We start from the raw sequence: 18,773 nt of genomic DNA on the forward strand, positions 1-18,773 counted from the left end.
GAGGAGGTGATTCAGCTGTGGACCATGTATACTGTACCCAGCAAGCAAGTAGAACTGTTAAGTATGACCAGGCCGACCCCACCAGGAGCCAAGTCGTCATCTCATCGCCTGACAACCAAGAACAATGGTTGACTTCTGCTGACCTCCAGGACTGCATGCAATTGCATTCTGTTCCCAACCTCACCCCAGCCCATTTTGCCTATATAATCATGTCCCCTGCACCTTACTGTAAGACAGGTTTTGGATGCTTGTAAGCTCCCTGTCTTCTTGGTTGGCTGGCCTTCTCAATAAATGCCTTGCCTTATATGATTCAACCCTGCCTTCCTCATTGGACATTGTGACAGGCAGTAAGAGCCCACCCGGCGGGGGGGTGGGGAGGGTGGGGGTGGGGGGTGGGGTGGGGGGGTGGGTTTCCCGGTAACAGTAAGACCTGATACAGGCCTGAAAGGAAGAAGTAACCCAAACGGAAGTCCTTCCATCCCTTAATGTGCTTTTCACAGGACTTCAGCTTTCAAAGCACCTTCTGTCCTTCCTGTCTCACCTGGTCAACCCTGTGAGGTGGGCAGTGGTAGGATTCTGCAGAAGGGGAGAATACTGGGGCCTTGCTAAGAGTCACATGGAGAGTCTGTGGAAAAGTGTGCCCCAGAACCAGACCGCTCTGCCTCCCCAAGGATGGTGGCAAGAGGAGACAGATGGCAGGAGGAAAGAAGTGAAAATGCAAAAGGGAGCTCTAAAGAGAGGTGGCAGGTTGGAACAAACAAGGACAGTCATTGAGGGGTGTGGTTAAGGCCTTGCAAAGGGTGAGGGTCTGCATCCAAGGAGAAGCACTGAGGCCCACGTCGGGGGCTATTGGGGAACCTCATCCCACCACGGCAAACCGGAGCTCAGAGAGAAGATGATTTGCACTTTGCATGGTGGCCACTAATACCTGAACCCAAAGGATCTTCCTTCTGTCTGTCACAGGGAGGACAGGCCAGTGGGTAGGCGCCTCCAGGCCTGAGGCAGCAGGAGCAGAATCGCACGGGAGTGGACCGAAAGCTTTGCCCAAGGCTGGTAGCGCCATTAAAGACTCATCAAAGACTCAGGTAGCCAAGTCCAAACAATCTTAGCGAGCGACTTCAAAGCTGAGATTTTCCCGCGGCTACAGCCTTCCACAGTTTCCGCCTGGAAGGCGGCGTGGGAAAGGCCCGACCAATATTCAGAGACTGTAGGAACCTCCCGAGAAATGATCAGGATCTTTTGGAAATGTCAGAGTAGGAATCAAACATCAAACGGCCAATATTTTGGAAAGTCCACAATTTCCTAAAAAACATTCAGGAATAGCGTATGGTTAAGGTACAGCGGAAAACAGCCGAGTGGCTTTCGGGAACTTCCGGAATTTCTCGATCGGCATTCGGGACTTCTCGGCTCTTTGAGATCTCCAGGAGTCTTAGTTAGCCGATCCGTTCTTAGACGAAATCCTGAGGACTGGTACCGACAGTCCCTCGGCAATTTCCGTAACTCTTCGGGCTCTGCCCGAGAGTGGCGCCCTCTGGCGGCACGAATTATCACGACCACTACCACCACTACCCTGGCTAAGCCAGCACGCGCAGACGCAGTTGCGCGTCGGCGGCCGTTCCGACCGGACGTAGTTGCTGCTGAGATCAGTTCCGGCGGGTGACGGTGCGGACGGGTCAGAAGCGTAGAGGCGGCGGCAAAATGGCGGCGCCTGAGGAGCAGGATCTAACCCAGGAGCAGACAGAGAAGCTGCTGCAGTTTCAGGTAGCAGCGAGTACTCGGCGCAGCAGATGCCGCCGCGGGCTGGGGAGTGGGCCTCCAGAGGAGCCCAGAACCCTCCTGAAGTTGGGCGCGAGGTTCTCAGACCAGCAGGCGGCCCCCTCCCCCCAGACGCCAACTGCCCTGCTGCCCCGAGCCTGTCTGTGCCCGGCCTTCCAGCGGCGGCAGCTGCCAGACTCGCCTCTCCCTCTCCAGCTTCCCTGGTGTCCTTTATGGACGCTGGTCTTCAGACATCCTTCCCAGATCGGGTCCTCTCCGCCCAGCGACTCTGGATCTACCGCGGATGCTTAATCCCCACCGTGGAGTTGGCCTCGTTTCGGGTCCCTGGAAATCCTGCCAGCACCCCATGCTACTTGCATAAACATTTACTGAGGGCATCTTGGATGCCAAGGCTTGTGTTGGGCGATCTGGTGGGGGAAGGGCAGGCCTGGCCCCCGCCCTAAAGGTGTGGGAGGACCCTGCGTTAGGAAACAAATGCAACATTATAAATGTCATCACTGGCTTTGGGCGAGGTGTGGTACGCTCGGCCTATTCCTGGACTCACGTGCTTGACCCAGCTTGAGGAGGGTGGTAACTTGCAGGAGTCGGCCTTCTTTGAAAATGGGTGAGGGGCTAAGAACTTTGGCAATAAGCCCTTATTTCTGAGCTGGAGAATCTGGGTGGAGGAGACCACTAGAGTGGGTAACCTTGACTCTTTGTTACTTTGGTCGATACCAGTTCCCTTCTGTATAAAATACATGTTTTAAAAATGTTTACCCCCTAGTGATATTGTGGAAATCAAATCAGAATGGATGTCTGAAGGGCTTTGTAAAATGTAAAATGCTTCCAAACAGTATTACTGCTTATTAATCATTTTTTAACTTAGGGAAGAATTAAAGTTAGTGATACACTTATTTCCTAATATAAAATGTACTATATGTTTATTCATTTCAGCAATTACCAACTGTGCTCAGGTACTCCCAAGTTAGAATGCCATTTATTTATTGAGTCTGATGTTGTAAGTACTTGGCTAAACACCTAGCACACATTATCGGGTTTAATACACTCTAAGATGCATACTGTTACAATCCCTGTTTTACAGATGAAGGATATGAGGCTTAAGAAGTAAGGTGCTTAGGTTACACAGCTAGTAAGTGGTGGTGTGAGATTTAAAGCCAAGTCTGTCTTTTCAGAACCTTTCCTGAGCCCTTGACTTGTGTGCCATACAACCTGGGTATCACTGATAGTGGAATGCAAATGCTGCGATTTGTCTCTCTTATTTTAGCAAGTTCTCACTTTTCTAAAATTTCCTTGATTAGATTTCACTGTAGTTAATTTTGGAGGTTTTTTTCCTCTTAAGTTGATCAATGGCACCAGAAACTAACAGGATTTTTTATGTTTATTATACATCAACTTAAAAAGTTGAGCAGTGGGTTGGAACTGTATAAAATGGAAAAATACTATCATAGAAGTTAGTTGATATTTAATTGGGGTTTTGAGTAAAGAAACTGATGACACAGCAAATTAGAATCAGAATGAATACAGAGCTTCCATTTCCTGGTAGACCACTAATTTCAGAGTTTTGTTTAACTTTGGCAGACCATTTTACCCCCTACAACTCTTCAGGGTTATCCCTTGGTGTTTAAATGTAATGAAGTGATGTGAGTCATGAGTCATGGTGTACTTAGTCTGATACTGGAAGAACATGAATATGTGGTAGCATTTCTGAAGTAAAGTGCATAGCAACCTCTGCTTTTGTCTTCATTGGACATCTATATCAGTAAGAGGTGAATAGCAGATTAAAGTTGTATTAAGATCACTTTATGAAATTGGATACACTAATGCAAATGTATGTGACATTTATGTGTTAAGTAGTTTCTGGATTAGTTTCATCATCTAGATTGCCATTATACATTCTTTGAAACTTATTAGGTATCATGCATTATGCCAGGTATTTGATAAACATGAACTCTTTTAAATATCTTAATAATACTGTAAGGTGTTAACGTCCATTCAACTTTTTAAAAAAATATATTTTTATTGATTTCAGAGAGGAAGAGAGAGATACAGAAACATCAATGATGAGAGAGAATCATTAATCGGCTGCCTCCTGCACAGCCCCTACTGGGGATCGAGCTTACAAACTGGGCATGTGCCCTTGACCAGAATCGAACTTGGGACCCTTCAGTCCACAGGCGGACACTCTATCCACTGAGCCAAACCAGCTAGGGCCCATTCAACTTATTGATGAAGAAACAGGTTCTGAAAGGTAAAGTAACTTACACAAGTAGTAAGTGGCAGATTTAGAAATCCATACCCATAACCGTCTTATCTATGATCTAAGGGTGAAGCCAGACACATACACGAATGAGTATCCTGCAGGTTGTTAATGCTAATAGTGTGGTACTGTATAGACAGTGCTGTGGGAGTTTAGGGAAAGGATAGGAGGGGGAGAGATGGCTCTTAGGCATGGTGCTAGCTAGTTTATAACCATTATGCTTAATCCTCCCAGTAACCTTACAGAGTGCCATAGGTGGAATGCCTGCTTCTAGGTGAGAAACAGATCTATTGAAGTATTTGCGTAAGGTCATTAAGCTGTTACGTAGTGGAAATGGAATTAGAGTTAGAAATCTAGTGGGTCTGGATCTGGACTTCAAGTCTGGGCTCTCTACTGTACTTTGCTACTTTGAAGGAGGAATAGAATTTCAACAGGGGGTGGAGAGGAGGCTGTTCAAAGGGGATGAAACAGCTCAAACATGGGATGGAGGTGGAGTATAGAGTGTGTTTGTGATGGATTTAAAGAATTGGAAGTGGAAAATAAGACTGGAAAGATACATTAGAATTAGGGCCTCCCAAAATCTTTAAAAGCTGTGTGTAATGGTTTAAATTTTAAGGTGTAGGTGTGGGGAGCCATCAAAGGTTTTTTCATCTAGGGCAGCCGTGGGCAAACTATGGCCCGCGGGCCGGATCCGGCTGTTCTATCCGGTTCTCTTGCTCTCCCCTCTGCTCCTTTAATTTGAATTTATATTAATTCACACAAACACTCCATCCATGCTTTTGTTCCAGCCCTCCGGTCCAGTTTAAGAACCCATTGTGGCCCTCGAGTCAAAAAGTTTGCCCACCCCTGATCTAGGGTGTGACATAACACTAGGTTTCAGATTGCTTCACTAACAAACCGTATGGAGCATGTGCTTGAAATCACCACAGGGTTCAGGACAGAACAGGGTGACACTACTAGGAGTTAGTTCTCCCCCCACCATCCCCCTACCCTAGGTTTATTTTTACAAATAGCACAGGACAGCAGCTCCATGCAGACAGCAGCCCAGGGGTCACACCACTCCTTCCGTCCTCACATGGACAGATAGGCCAGTACTGTGGAGCTGTGGTGGGGGCCTGGGCACCTTTGGGAGCCTGGACTGCAGCTTGGAAACCACATTCTGGGGCTCGGTTTGAACCTTGTCCTTGGACTTTGACTTGCAGAGTCTGAGACTCTTGGTGATATGGGCAGGAGCACATTTCCCAAGCTTGGGGTGAGTGATGTAGGCAAGTTAATGAACTTGTGGCTGTTGCTCTTTGGGATCTCGGGCTGACCTCTTTCGGCTTTGTGAGGGCTTTGAGAGCCATAGCATGTGTGCTCACGGCCTGGCACTGTCAGTCTGCATCTTCTTCAGGCCTTTCTTGTGCTTCTTGGCAAAGCACATGTTCCTCAAGAACTTGGGGTCCGCCCCATTAAGGGATTTGTGTCTTTGTGATTGAGGTTTCTTGATTCTGTTTCTGTGGCATTTTGGGGACTGGTTGTGTCAGGTATGGTTCCTAGATTTGGTCACATCTGCACTGAAGCCCGCGGCTCCCAAAGCACCTGGGACTGGGAGAGAAAGAGCAGAGCTATTTCTCAATATGTTGCTTCATTTGTTATATTGAAATTAGCAAAAGTAAAATATTTTAGAAATCTCGGGTTTCCTCTATTTCACTTTTTTGTGTGACATGTGATTTGATTGGAATCCCTAGGGTATATTTTTCATGCTTTTCAGTCTGTTTGCTATCTTCTGTGATTTTTGTAGTTATCCTTTTCTACTGTGTATTTTGGAACTGGTTGAGTTATGAATAATACAGACATTTGTTTTAAGCTGTTTCAAATGGGAAAGAATAGGTTTTTTTTGTTGTTTTTTGTTAATCCCCACCTGAGGATATTTTTCCCATTGAGTTTTTTTAAAAAAATATATTTTATTGATTTTTTTATAGAGAAGAAGGGAGAGGGATAGAGAGTTAGAAACATCAATGAGAGAGAGACATCGATCAGCTGCCTCCTGCACACCCCCTACTGGGCATGTGCCCGCAACCAAGGTCCATGCCCTTGACCGGAATCGAACCTGGGACCCTTGAGTCCGCAGGCCGACACTCTATCCACTGAGCCACACCAATTAGGGCTCCATTGAGTTTTAGAGAGAGTGGAAAGGGGGGAGGGGAAGGGGGAGAAATAGACAGAGAGAGAGAGAGAAACATCTATGTGAGGGAGACACATCGAAGTCAGTTTTCCCAAATTTCCAACTAACCTCTAGTGCCTTGGTTTGCTGCCTTTAGGTTGTTTGAACACGTGGAGAATGATGATGTGACAGAGAGGGAAGGGACTAAAGGAAGTATGCATGACCAGTGGAGGAGGAAACGGTCTTTTTGCTTATATGGGAGTAAGAGATTTCTTTCTTCTTAGATGGATATTAGGGTCTTTTTTTCTCTAAAATTATAGAAAATTAAGCCTGAACTCTGGGCTGTAGAATCAAACTTATTTTGAAAATCTTCCCTTTTGGCTTCATCAGACTATTACCTAAAGGAAAAAATACATGATGCTTTTTGTTCATGTATTTAAAAAAAAAATCATAGAGTGATCTGTTTGAAATTCTTTGCCAGGAAATTTGGTGTAGAGAAAACATGAGCTTTGAAACTTGAAACAAACCAGAATTAGCCTTTCGAGTTAGCTTCTGGTGAGTTATTCGACCTTGAGCAAATTCTTCTTTGACTCTTTTCTCATCTATAAAATGGGGATAATTTTATCTGATTCACAGCTTTCTTTTTTAGTTTCAAATCTAGCAAGTTAATACATGCTTATTGTGCAAGTCAACAGCATAAAATTGTGTAAAAAGGTAACTAAATCTCATCTTTCCCCTCTTATCCTCATAACTGGCTGTGGTGTATCTTTGTATATACTCTTCTTCTGCATGTACAGATATACAAATGCTTAATATATAAGCTCTCTTACCCTAACCTTTATTTAACTGAACAGATGTCCTCCATTTTCTAAGGTCTGTTCTCTAATACAGCCAATTATTTTGTTTATTTGTTTAATCCTAACCCAAGATATGTTTACTGATTTGAGGGAGAGAGAAAGAGAAACATCGACGTAAGGGAGAAACATTGATCAGTTGCCTCAGGTACGCACTCTGACCAGGGATGGAACCTGCAACTTAGGTATGTGCCCTGACCGGGAATCGAATCAAACCTTGTGATGTATGGTATGATGCTCCAGCAAACTGAGCTACACCGGCCAGTTGGGGGTGTGCAGGAGGCAGCCGATCAATGATTCTCTCTCATTATTGATGTTTCTATCTCTCTCTTCCTCTCTGAAATCAATAACAATATATTTTTTTAAAAAGTGTAGGCTTTCTTCAGAAGATTGATGCATACGTGTGTATGCTTTATGTTTAAATGAAGTATTTAATTGACATATGGATGTTTTATTCTCACTCTAAGCCAATTTTTTCATGCCCCCTAGTGGGGATCGAGCCCACAACCTGGGCCTGTGCTCTTAACTGGAATTGAACCTAGGAGCCTTCAGTCCACAGGCTGACACTCTATCCACTGAGCCAAATCAGCTTGGGTGAAACTTTTTAATTAATTGGCTAGTTAGTAGATCCCATTCTCATTGGGTAAGAGAGCTCTGCTTTCTTTGTCTTGTTGAGATAGGATCATATTATACTTATGAAGTTAGTGTAGCCTAGTAAGTGGTCATGAAGACTGGCTCTGGAGTAAGACAGCCTTGATTTGAACCCTAGCTTTTCCAAGTACAGTAATTCCTCACTTAATGTTGTTAATAGGTTCTGCGACTTTTAAGTGAAATGATGTATAAGGAAACCAATTTTATCATAGGCTACTTGATATAAACAAGTGTTAAGTTCCTGCAGTATCTCATGAGCTGTTATAACAAAAAGAAGTTGAATGAAATTAAGCTGTTTGACCACCATGTTGTACTAACTTTGTGATGTTGGGCAAATTACTTAACCTCTCTGCCTTAGTTTCTTTATCTATGCACTGATACTACCTACTTCATGTGGTTGTTTCAGTAATTAAATGTTAGTATATCTCAACACTGGCAAATATGAAGCACCTTAATGTTACACAGATAGTACAGAGCTCCGTATATATTGTGTGTGTTTTCCTATCTGTACATACCTTTTCACTTGAAGTACCATATTTTTCTATGTATAAGACACTATTTTTTTCTAAAATCATTAGGCTGAAAATCGAGGGGCATCTTATACACGGAAGTCAGCCGAGGGGGTGCATAGCTGCCCATACCTTGTCAAACAGGCTTCCTCCAATCAAAAGCGTTATTGTTACTGACCTCAGTTGATATTGTAATTGGAGGTGGAGAGTGCGTAGATGCAACAGGGACCGGAGCGTTCTGAGCCCATAAAGATGTCAAAAAATAAAAAGATAAATACCGGTAAGCGATTATCTTACTCTGCAAAATTCAAACTGAATGTAATCAGCTATGCAAAAGAGCATGGAAATAGAGCTGCAGAGAGATAATTTGGACCTCCTCCCACTGAGTGTATTATCAGACTGGAGAAGATAGGAAGAACAACTCATTAAGATGCCAAATAAGAAGAAGGCCTTAAGAGGAAAACCAGCAAAATGGGCAAACTTGGAGCAAAGGCTCAAGACTTGGATTATGGAGAAGTGCCAGAGTGGCTTATGTGTGTCGACCAAGCTTATTTAATGTCAGGCAAGAATGTTTGCAAGCAGAATGAACATCGTTGACTTTACAGAAAGGCAAAATGGTGCTTCAGTTTCATGAGGAGAGAAGGGTTGGCCATGAGAACAAAGTTAGCTCAGAAAATGCCACCAGTTTATGAGGATAAAATCCAACAGTTTCACTCCTATGTCATACAACTTCTGAAAAAATACAATTTTGAACCAAGTCAGATTGCAAACATGGATGATATGCCTCTCAATTTCGATGTGCCTTCCAACAGAACTGTTAATGTGACAGGAATCAAAAGTGTCAATCAAAACAAGTGGCCATGAAAAGACACACTATACTGCTATGTCTTCATGCTGTGCAGATGGTACTACACTGTCTCCTATGCTTATTTTTAAGAGGAAAACCTATCCTAAAGATACTATACCACCTGGCATTATTGTGCAAGTTCAAGAGAAGGGATGGACGAATGAAGACATTATGGCCATTTGGTTTGCAAGGGTTTGATCCAGAAGACCTGGGGGGCTCTTAACACACTGCGGACGGATCATGAGAATTCTCGTGTTTTCTGTTCTAAGGCTTGTGGCCAGTCATACTTTAAGAAGATATTAGTTGCCCTAGCTGGTTTGGCTCAGTGGATAGAGCGTCGGCCTGCGGACTGAAGGGTCCCAGGTTCGGTTCTGGTCAAGGGCAAGTACCTTGGTTGCGGGCACATCCCCAGTAGGGGGCGTGCAGGAGGCAGCTAATCGATGTTTCTCTCTCATTGATGTTTCTAGCTCTCTATCCCTCTCCCTTCCTCTCTGTAAAAAATCAATAAAATATATTTTTTAAAAAAAGAAGAAGAAGATATTAGCTTGCAAGAACATGTAATAAATAACTTCAAAATGCAATGGGTATTTAATTTTAAAGCGTGCCTTTGACATTTATGTAAAATGTTTTTTGTACTCGTTCAATAGAAATTTACCTGGCCACTGGGTAAAGCTAGCAATAAAACTACTGGTCCACAATGTGTTAAAGAAGCCAGCTCTTCTTGTCTTTGATCAGTTCTGAGCACATTTAACAGAAAAGACAAAAAGGGTTGCATCAGATTTGCAAACACACCTAGCAGTTACTCCTGGTGGACTTACAGGTCAGCTACAGCCACTAGATGTTTCAATCAGCAAGCCATTTAAAGCCCTGATGAGAGAAGAATGGAGTAGATGGATATGAAAAGCAGTTGATAACTTGACACCGACAGGAAAAAAACAACCATTAATGAATTCTGCATTTGGGTCCTAAACTCATGGTATGGCATCAAACAAGAGGTGATTGTGAAGTCCTTCAAGAAATGTGGAATCAGCAATGCCATGGATGGAACTGAGGATGGTCTCACATATGTAGACAGTGACTCAGCAGACAGCAGTGATACAATAGAAGTTGAAGAAATTGATATGTCTGGAACCATAGTGATGAAGAAGAGAGCAGTGATGCAACAGAGGCTGAATAAAGTGATATGCTGCATAATACAGTACTGGTATGTGAACATTACCTGCAGTAATTACTAAATAAAAATGTATTCTGTTTTATGTTTAAAATATTGATTTGTTAATTTTGGGTTAGAAAAGTGGGAGGCGTCTTATACATGGGGCCATCTTATACACGGAAAAATATAGTGCTTTACGGCTTCTCTTTGGCATATCCGAATTGCCAGCCTCATACTTTTCTTGAGGGTTACTTGAATACAAGCACTGTGTTACTGCAGAGAGGGATTTAAATGACCAACATATACAGTGCGGATATACTGGACAAAGGAATGATTCATGTCCCAGGTGGGATGAATGAGACTGCAGGATTTCATCATGGTACTCAGAATAGCACACAATTTAAAATTACGAATGGTATGGAATTTTACATGTAGTATTTCTTGATGTAACTAAAACGGTGAAAGTGAAACCTGGGATAAAGGGGAGGGACTGCTGTACACATAAAGAAGGAAAGATCAGAGGGCCCTGCTCTGGAGCACCTCGTCGTTAGCATTCTGAGGATACATTGAGGACCTAGCAAAGGAAACAAAGTGGCAGGCGAGGTAGGAGGAAAACCAGTGTATTGTCCTAGACTTCCAGTCCTTGAGAAGTGGGAACAGATGTTTGGATTTACATTGTGGGGTCATTTGTGACCTTGCCTAGAAGTTTGTTAGAATGTTGGGGAGGCGAAGGCTTGATTGGAGTGAGTTCAAGAGAGAATGGCATGAGAACTTGGAGATTTCTGCAGGTTTTGCACTAAAAAGGAAAGAGATTGGGCAGAAGATGTAGTGGGAAGAGATTTTTTTTTTTTTAGGCTATATCAGCATTTTTGTGTACTGATGAGGAACACACATTAGAGAGAGAAAATCTGATGCAGAGGAAGGAGAATTGCTATTGCGATATCCTTGAGTAAGTGAGAGGGGACAGGACCAGTATACAAGACAAGAGGAGGCATTGGCCTTTGCCAGGAGCATGGATAAGTTTGTCCATAGTAAAAGAAAAGATGAGTGTAGGTGGGTTGATATGCAGGTTGGAACTTTTGATTATTTTCTCTGTGAAATAGGAAACAAGATCTTGGACTAAGAATAAGGATGGAGGAGGTTTTGGAAGTTTGAGGATAGCGAAAGCCTGGTTATATAGGAGAATAGGAGTGAATGGACTAGGCAGCTAGTATGAAGGCCAGGCAATAGCACAGATTTACTTGAGGTTAGTGATCACATATTTATTTAAAGTGAGACCACTCAGCCCCCTCCAGCTGTGAAGATACAGGTGCAAAGTAGACAGAGATTTGGATTTTTTTAATTTTTATTTTTGATTTCAGAGAAGAAGGGAGAGGGAGAGAGATAGAGAAACATCAATGATGAGAGAATCATTGACCGGCTGCCTCCTGCACGCCCCCTACTGGGGATCAAGCCCGCAACCCCGACATGTGCCCTTGACTGGAATAGAACCTCTGTACCCTTCAGTCCACAGGCCAACACTGTATCCACTGAGTCAAACCAGCTAGGGCGAGATTTGGAATTTTAAAAGATTGTGGTTTAGCCAAGGGAATATGATTATGATAGAGTTGCAAAGGAGTTGAGGATGTGTGCAAGAAAGAGTGATTATTATATTTGACTATGAAACTTACGATGAATAAGATGGGAAATGAGGATCTGAGAGGTGCTGAGGCTCAGAGAAAAGGTAGTAGGGTCAATGGATTGTAGGTCCTGGCAGGGTTGAAAAATTTAGAGACAGGGCATTAGATGGAGGAAGGTGAAAAGGTAGAAGAATATGGAGGGGGAGTGTGCAGGGGCTTGCAGTTATGATTATAGTGAGGTCTAGAGTTTGACCCCAAGAGTGAATGGAGGAGCAGTAGGCAAGGAATTGAGAGACCAAAGTATTAGAACAATTATGCAAATAGTAAAATCACCAGGACACTGATAGAGTTGATCACTTGGCTGAGGTAGTTTGTCAGGTCTCTCCACTATAAAGTTATATCAGTATGGACTCATGGATGTTTATTTTGTAATTTGGATTATAATTTATGACTATCCAATTATTGTGGGTTTTGTTTTGTTTTTTTAACACTTCCTTACTTTCTGGCACTACAAGATTCTCCAGGCTCATCTTGTATAGTTCCTGTCCCTGTCCTAGAATCAGTTACTTCTCCAAGGAACCTGATTCCTTTTTTGGACAATGGTATTAAAAATTGAGGTCTGGCCCTGGCCGGCATGGTTCAGTGGTTAGAGCGTTGTTCCATGCACAGAAGGGTCATGGGTTCAATTTCAAGTCAAGGGCATGTACCTGGGTTCCAGGTTTGATCCCCGGTTGGGACCTGTACACTCGATGTGTCTCTCTCACATCAATATTTCTCTTTCCCTCCCTCTAAAGCAGTGGTTCTCAACCTTTCTAATGCCGTGACCCTTTAATACAGTTCCTCATGTGGTGGTGACCCCCAACCATAAAATTATTTTCGTTGCTACTTCATAACTGTAATTTTGCTACTGTTATGAATCATAGTGTAAATATCTGTGTTTTCCGATGGTCTTAGGCGACCCTGCTAGCAGTTCTTAACCTGTGGGTTGCGACTGGAATTGCTTTAAAGAGAGCTAAGGATTTTGGAATTTATTCTTCAGTCAACATATAGGAAGAGGAGTTAGAAGGAGGGAAAGAAATTAATTATTTTGACAAATCATTTGAGGTGTTATAAAAGCTTGACTAAAGATGCTGGCTGTGGGAATGGAATTGTGGTTGTAAATGTAATACAGAAAATGGTCAAAACTTGATTATCGATGAAGTGTGGAGTTCAAGGATAGAGTACTTAAAGATGAAGCTCAGATTCCAGGTGTACCTTAGCCAGTATATTTGGGAGGGTGGTTGTGTGTTTTCTTAGTGGTGGTTTTTTTTCTTAATGTTTTTATTGATTTTTAGAAAGGAAGGGAGAGGCACAGAGAGATAGAAACATCAATGAGAGAGAAACATCATCAATTGGCTGCGTCCTGGAGTCTAGCTTAGCAACCTGGGCATGTACCCTGACCAAGAATCGAACTGGTGACCTTGGTTCCTGGGTCGATACTCAACTGCTGAGCCACACTGGCCGGGTACATATAGTACTTTAATGATACACTTGAGGTACTGGTGCCACATTTGGTGGAAATGTTGAATAGGCTATTGGAAAAATGCTCCCAAACTTCAGAAGAGATGGTGGGTCCAGAAATTAAATTAGGGGTCATCTGAGTAGAAAGGGTGGTTGAAGGATGAGGATTAAATGAGATTGCCAAGGAAGGAGGTGTAGAGAGTAAAAAAGAAACCAAGGACACATCCTTAGGGAACTTCCTATGTTGACACGGATGGAAAAAGAGGGAGCCAGAGTAGGAACTTTGGTTAGAGACAAAGTGAAACCTGAGAACAGTCCAAGGAGAAGGGAGTAGGAAAATACTTATGGTAGGGAAACATTTGAATTACAGACTCTTTTTAATAAAAAATTGTACATAATCCATATTGTAAGCTAGGTTATATGCCAATAGATAAAATAATGCAAGTTAATGAGAGTCATTATTTTGCACTAAACCTGAATTATTATATCATTATATATTACATATAGAATAGTTGTTTAGCATTGAAAAATATTTTGCTGGACTTCAGGTTGAAGAAATCTTTGATGAGAATATTAATCAGTTGTCTTCTTAATTGGAAGTCTGGAAGTTTTTTGTTGTTGTTTTTTAATCCTCACCTGAGGACATGCTTAGCAAGAGGAAGGGAGAAAGAGAGAGAGATCAATTGGTTGCCTTCCATACATGGCCAAAGTGTGTGCTCGGACTGGGAATTCAATGGGCAGTCTTTCAGTGCATGGGTGACACTGCCTTGAAGGTTTAAAAGATAAGGGATTTTCAGTTTTTTGTTCTATGGGAATAATCTCTGCTGTAACTGATTGGACAAATTCTGAATAGTGAAATTTTACCAAATTTGACCATGTACCAACACTTTTTAGTATATTTTCACAGAAGTATTCATAAGTAGTCTACTAGGGATAAAAATACCTATAAATGTACTGTTGGTTTTTCCCTAAGTAACTTTTTGTTTTTATCCTTTCCAGGATTTGACTGGCATAGAATCTATGGATCAATGTCGACATACCTTGGAACAGCATAACTGGAACATAGAGGTATAACAGGATTTATTCTGAGCTTCTTTCTTTTTTAAAAAAATATATTTTTATTGATTTCAGAAAGGAAGGGAAAGGAAGAGAGAAATAGAAACATCAGTGATGAGAGAGAATCATTGATTGGCTGCCTCCCACACGCCCCCCACTGGGGATCGAGCCTGCAACCCGGGCATGTGCCCTTGACCTGAATCGAACCTGGGACCCTTCAGTCTGCAGGCTGACGCTCTATCCACTGAGCCAAACCGGTCAGGGCTGAGTTTATTTTTTTTCCATGGTCTAATAATGATTCAAAGACATGTATTTTTCCACAGCTGGAATCTTTTTTTTTGTAGAGCTGGTTTTCAAATTTCCAACTCTTTAAGTCTTTGAAAATGAATGTGTGGGCCCTGGCTGAGTAGCTCAGTTTGTTAGAGCTGGTAGCAAGTTCGATCCCTGGTCAGGGCACATACAAGAATCAACCAATGAGAGAGAAACCAAGATGGCGGCATAGGTAAACACCTAAACTGCTGCCTCGCACAACAATTTCAAAACTACAACTAAAAGACAAAACGGACATCATCCAGAACCACAGGAAGGCTGGCTGAGTGGAAATTCTACAACTAGAAGGAAAGAGAAAAGCACACTGAGACTCACAGGAGCTGCGTAAGGCAGAGGTATGGAGGCGCGCGCGCAGAGGGCTGGCAACTGAGTACGCGGCTGGCTTTCTCAATCGGAGGGAGACAAAAGCTCCTGACCTCTCTGAACTCCGTTCCGGGCGAGACTCTGGGGACCCAGACTCATACGGGGAGAAACTGGACTATTTGGCAGCGGGCGAAACTCGAGAGCGGCTTTTTCTCAGAGGTGCTTGCAGCAATTACCGCGGGACACTTAGAGCCGGGGGGCCTCTTAGGGCAGGGCTGACGGGAACCCATAGCTGTTTGCTCTGCCCTGAGACTCCACACCATCCAAGCCGAGCACAGAGGCTTTTGCATATGAATGGCCGGGTCCTTTGAATTCTAAACTTATCTAACAAACTGCATCTGGGTCAGTGAGACCCAGAACATCCAAAAGAAGGCCCAAGGCCCCGCAGCAGCTTGCATTGCTTCACAGCTGGGCCTCATCTGGGCACCTCCAAAACCCAAACAAAGAAGAGGAATCTGCAGATCTCTCTGTAGCTCCTGCTGGGTGGCCTCAGGCAGAGGCTAAATTAGCACCTCCTTGGAGATCCAAGAGCCAGTGTACCCAGGGGTCAGAGTGGGACCATCCAGATTACAACTCCTCAGATCCATAAGGGACACACTCAGGGGGCAGACTCAATGAGCACCAAAGCCCCACTGAGGCAAGTCTTGTCTTCCATAAGGTTGTCTCCAGCACAGAAGTTCTCCCATTGTAGACACAGCTGATCCTCACAGCCTATTGGCCTGGAGGTCAATTCCCCCCAGTGATACCAACAACAATCCAGGCTAAACTACAACAAGACTGTGCACACAGCCCACAAAGGGGTGCACCAAGAGTGTCCACCTCAGGTAACTGGAGAGGCTGAGCCGCTGGGCCCTATAGGACACCTTGCACACAAAGCCACTCTATCAACTCAGGGAAGCAGCCAAAATGCAGAGACAAAGAAACAGGTCACAAATGAAAGAAATGGAGGAAAGCAAACAACTGGATATAGAGTTCAAAACCACGGTTATAAGGTTTTTCAAGAACTTTCTAGAAAACGCCGATAAATTTAGTGAGACCCTCGAGGATATGAAAAAGGACCAACTAGAAATTAAACATACACTGACTGAAATAAAAAATAATATACAGAGCTCCAACAGCAGACTAGAGGATCGCAAGAATCAAGTCAAAGATTTGAAATACGAAGAAGCAAAAAACACCCAACCGGGAAAGCAAAAAGAACAAAGAATCCAGAAATATGAAGATAGTGTAAGGAGCCTCTGGGACAACTTCAAGCGTACCAACATTCTGGCACCCATAGGGGTGCCAGAAGAAGAGAGAGAGAGCAAGATACTGAAAACCTATTTGAAGAAATAATGACCGAAAACTTCCCCCACCTGGTGAAAGAAATAGACTTACAAGTCCAGGAAGCGCAGAGAACCCCAAACAAAAGGAATCCAAAGAGGACCACACCAAGACACATCATCATTAAAATGCCAAGAGCAAAAGACAAAGAGAGAATATTAAGAGCAGCAAGAGAAAAACAGTTAGTTACCTATAAGGGAGCACCCATACGATTGTCAGCTGATTTCTCAACAGAAATTATGCAGGCCAGAAAAGAGTGGCAAGAAATATTCAAAGTGATGAATAGCAAGAACCTACAACCAAGATTACTCTACCCAGCAAAGCTATCATTCAGAATTGAAGGTCAGATAAAAAGCTTCACAGATAAGAAAAAGCTAAAGGAGTTCATCACCGCCAAACCAGTATTATATGAAATGCTGAAAGGTATTCTTTAAGAAGAGGAAGAAGAAGAAAAAGGTAAAGATAAAAATTATGAACAACAAATACATATCTATCAACAAGTGAATCTAAAAATCAAGTGAATAAGAAATCTTATGAACAGAATAAACTGTTGAATATAATAGAATCAGGGGCATAGAAAGGGAATGGACTGACAATTCTCGGGGGGAAAAGGGTGTGGGGGGTGCAGGAAGAGACTGGTCAAAAATCGTACACCTATGGATGAGGACAGTGGGCGGGGGTGGAGGGGTAAGGGCAGAGGGTGGGGTGGGAACCAGGTGGAGGGGAGCTATGTGGGGAAAAAAGAGGAACAGTTGTAATAATCTGAACAATAAAGATTTATTAAAAAAGAAATTAAAATTAAAAAAAAATCTTGTAATAAAAAAAGAATCAGCCCTGGCTGTATGGCTCAGTGGATAGAGCATCAGCCTGCAGACTGAAGGGTCCCAGGTTTGATTCCGGTCAAGGGCGCATGCCTGGGTTGCGGGCTTGATCCCCATTGGGGGACATGCAGGAGGCAGCCAATCAATGATTCTCTCTCATCATTGATGTTTCTATCTTTCCCTCTCCCTTCCTCTCTGAAATCAATAAAGATATATTAAAAAAAAAAAAAGAATCAACCAATGAGTATATAAATGAAAGCATAAATAAGTGGAACAATAAATTAGGTTTCTCTTATCTCTTTGTTTCTCTCTCTCTCTTTCTCTCTCTCTCAAATAAAAAAAATGTATGTGTAGCCCCGCCGGCATGGCTCAGTGGTTGAGTGTTGACCTATGAACCAGGGGGTCAAGGTTCAGTTCCCAGTCAGGGCACATGCCTAGGTTGTGGGCTTGATCCCCAGTAGGGGGCAGGCAAGAGGCAGCCAATCAGTGATTCTCTTTTATCATTAATATTGCTATCCTCTCCCTTCCTCTCTGAAATCAATAAAAATATATTTTAAAAATAATGGGTAGAAAAAGTGAAGCTTTATGATCAAAGTTTATAAAATAGAAAAGGTAGTGACCAGATTCCTCCATATAGTGCCTAGTCCCTGTTTGTGTGTGTGTGTTTTGTTTTTGTTTTTAATGGCTCTTTGGGGGAAAACTATTGTTTTTTTCAGTGTCAGTTAATAATGGTGATAGCAAACATCTTGTCCTCACTAACATCTCTTGTTTTATTATTACTGTGATATTGGTTGTTGTTTTGAGATAGATCCATTTGAGCAGAGAGATACTTGTTTTTACCGGTTTTGTTAACTAGTATATTCCCCCACTTCTTCCCTTCCATTCTCTCTAAAAAAATCAATGGAAAAATATCCTTGGATGAGGATTAACAACAAAATACAGTGGATGTTGAATTTTATCAAACACCCTTTGATCTCTTGAAATTACTGTTTCAATTATAGTATGTTACTTGAATAGGGTGCTGCATTTCTGAAAATACATGTATTACTGAGTGAAAATGTTTCTGATCCATTAAATTTTAGGCTCTTGGCATTCTACCAATAAATGAGAGTAAGTCCCTACTCTCATGAAACTTAATTCTAGATAATTTGTGCTTATAATAAATGCTTTGAATGAGTGTAGGAAATGTAATAGTATCTGAGAAGTTATTTTTATTTATTTTCTTTTTTTGAGAAGTTATTTTTATTTAATATATTTTATTGATTTCAGAGAGAGGAAGGGAGAGAGAGATGGAAACATCCACGATGAGAGAGAATCATGGATTGGCTGCTCCCTGCATGCCCCCAATGGGGATTGAGCCCACAACCCAGGCATGTGCCCTGACTGGGAATCAAACCGTGACCTCCTGGTTTATAGGTAGATGCTCAACCACTTAGCTATGCCAGCCAGGCGAGAAGTTATTTTATTTTATTATTTTATTTTATTTATTTATTTTTGATTGTAGGAATTGCCTACGCTCCAGAATGCTTTATTAAGACCTTATTTTATTGCTTATGCAGTCTGACATT

General features: G+C 42.6%; 1 protein-coding gene across 1 annotated transcript in view; it reads left to right on the forward strand.

Moving 5' to 3' along the window:
- Window positions 1-1,594: 1,594 nt before the first annotated feature.
- The window catches only part of FAF2 (Fas associated factor family member 2), a 42,350-nt gene continuing 25,171 nt past the window's right edge, over window positions 1,595-18,773 (forward strand). Inside the window, exons 1-2 of the mRNA XM_080676044.1 lie at window positions 1,595-1,761; window positions 14,312-14,380. Of these exons, the coding sequence (XP_080532170.1) occupies window positions 1,699-1,761; window positions 14,312-14,380 (132 nt within the window). The 5' untranslated portion in view covers window positions 1,595-1,698. The remainder of the gene's footprint in view (window positions 1,762-14,311; window positions 14,381-18,773) is intronic.

This window comes from Plecotus auritus (genome assembly GCF_963455305.1).
Source record: "Plecotus auritus genome assembly, chromosome: 6".
Classification (NCBI taxonomy): domain Eukaryota; kingdom Metazoa; phylum Chordata; class Mammalia; order Chiroptera; family Vespertilionidae; genus Plecotus; species Plecotus auritus.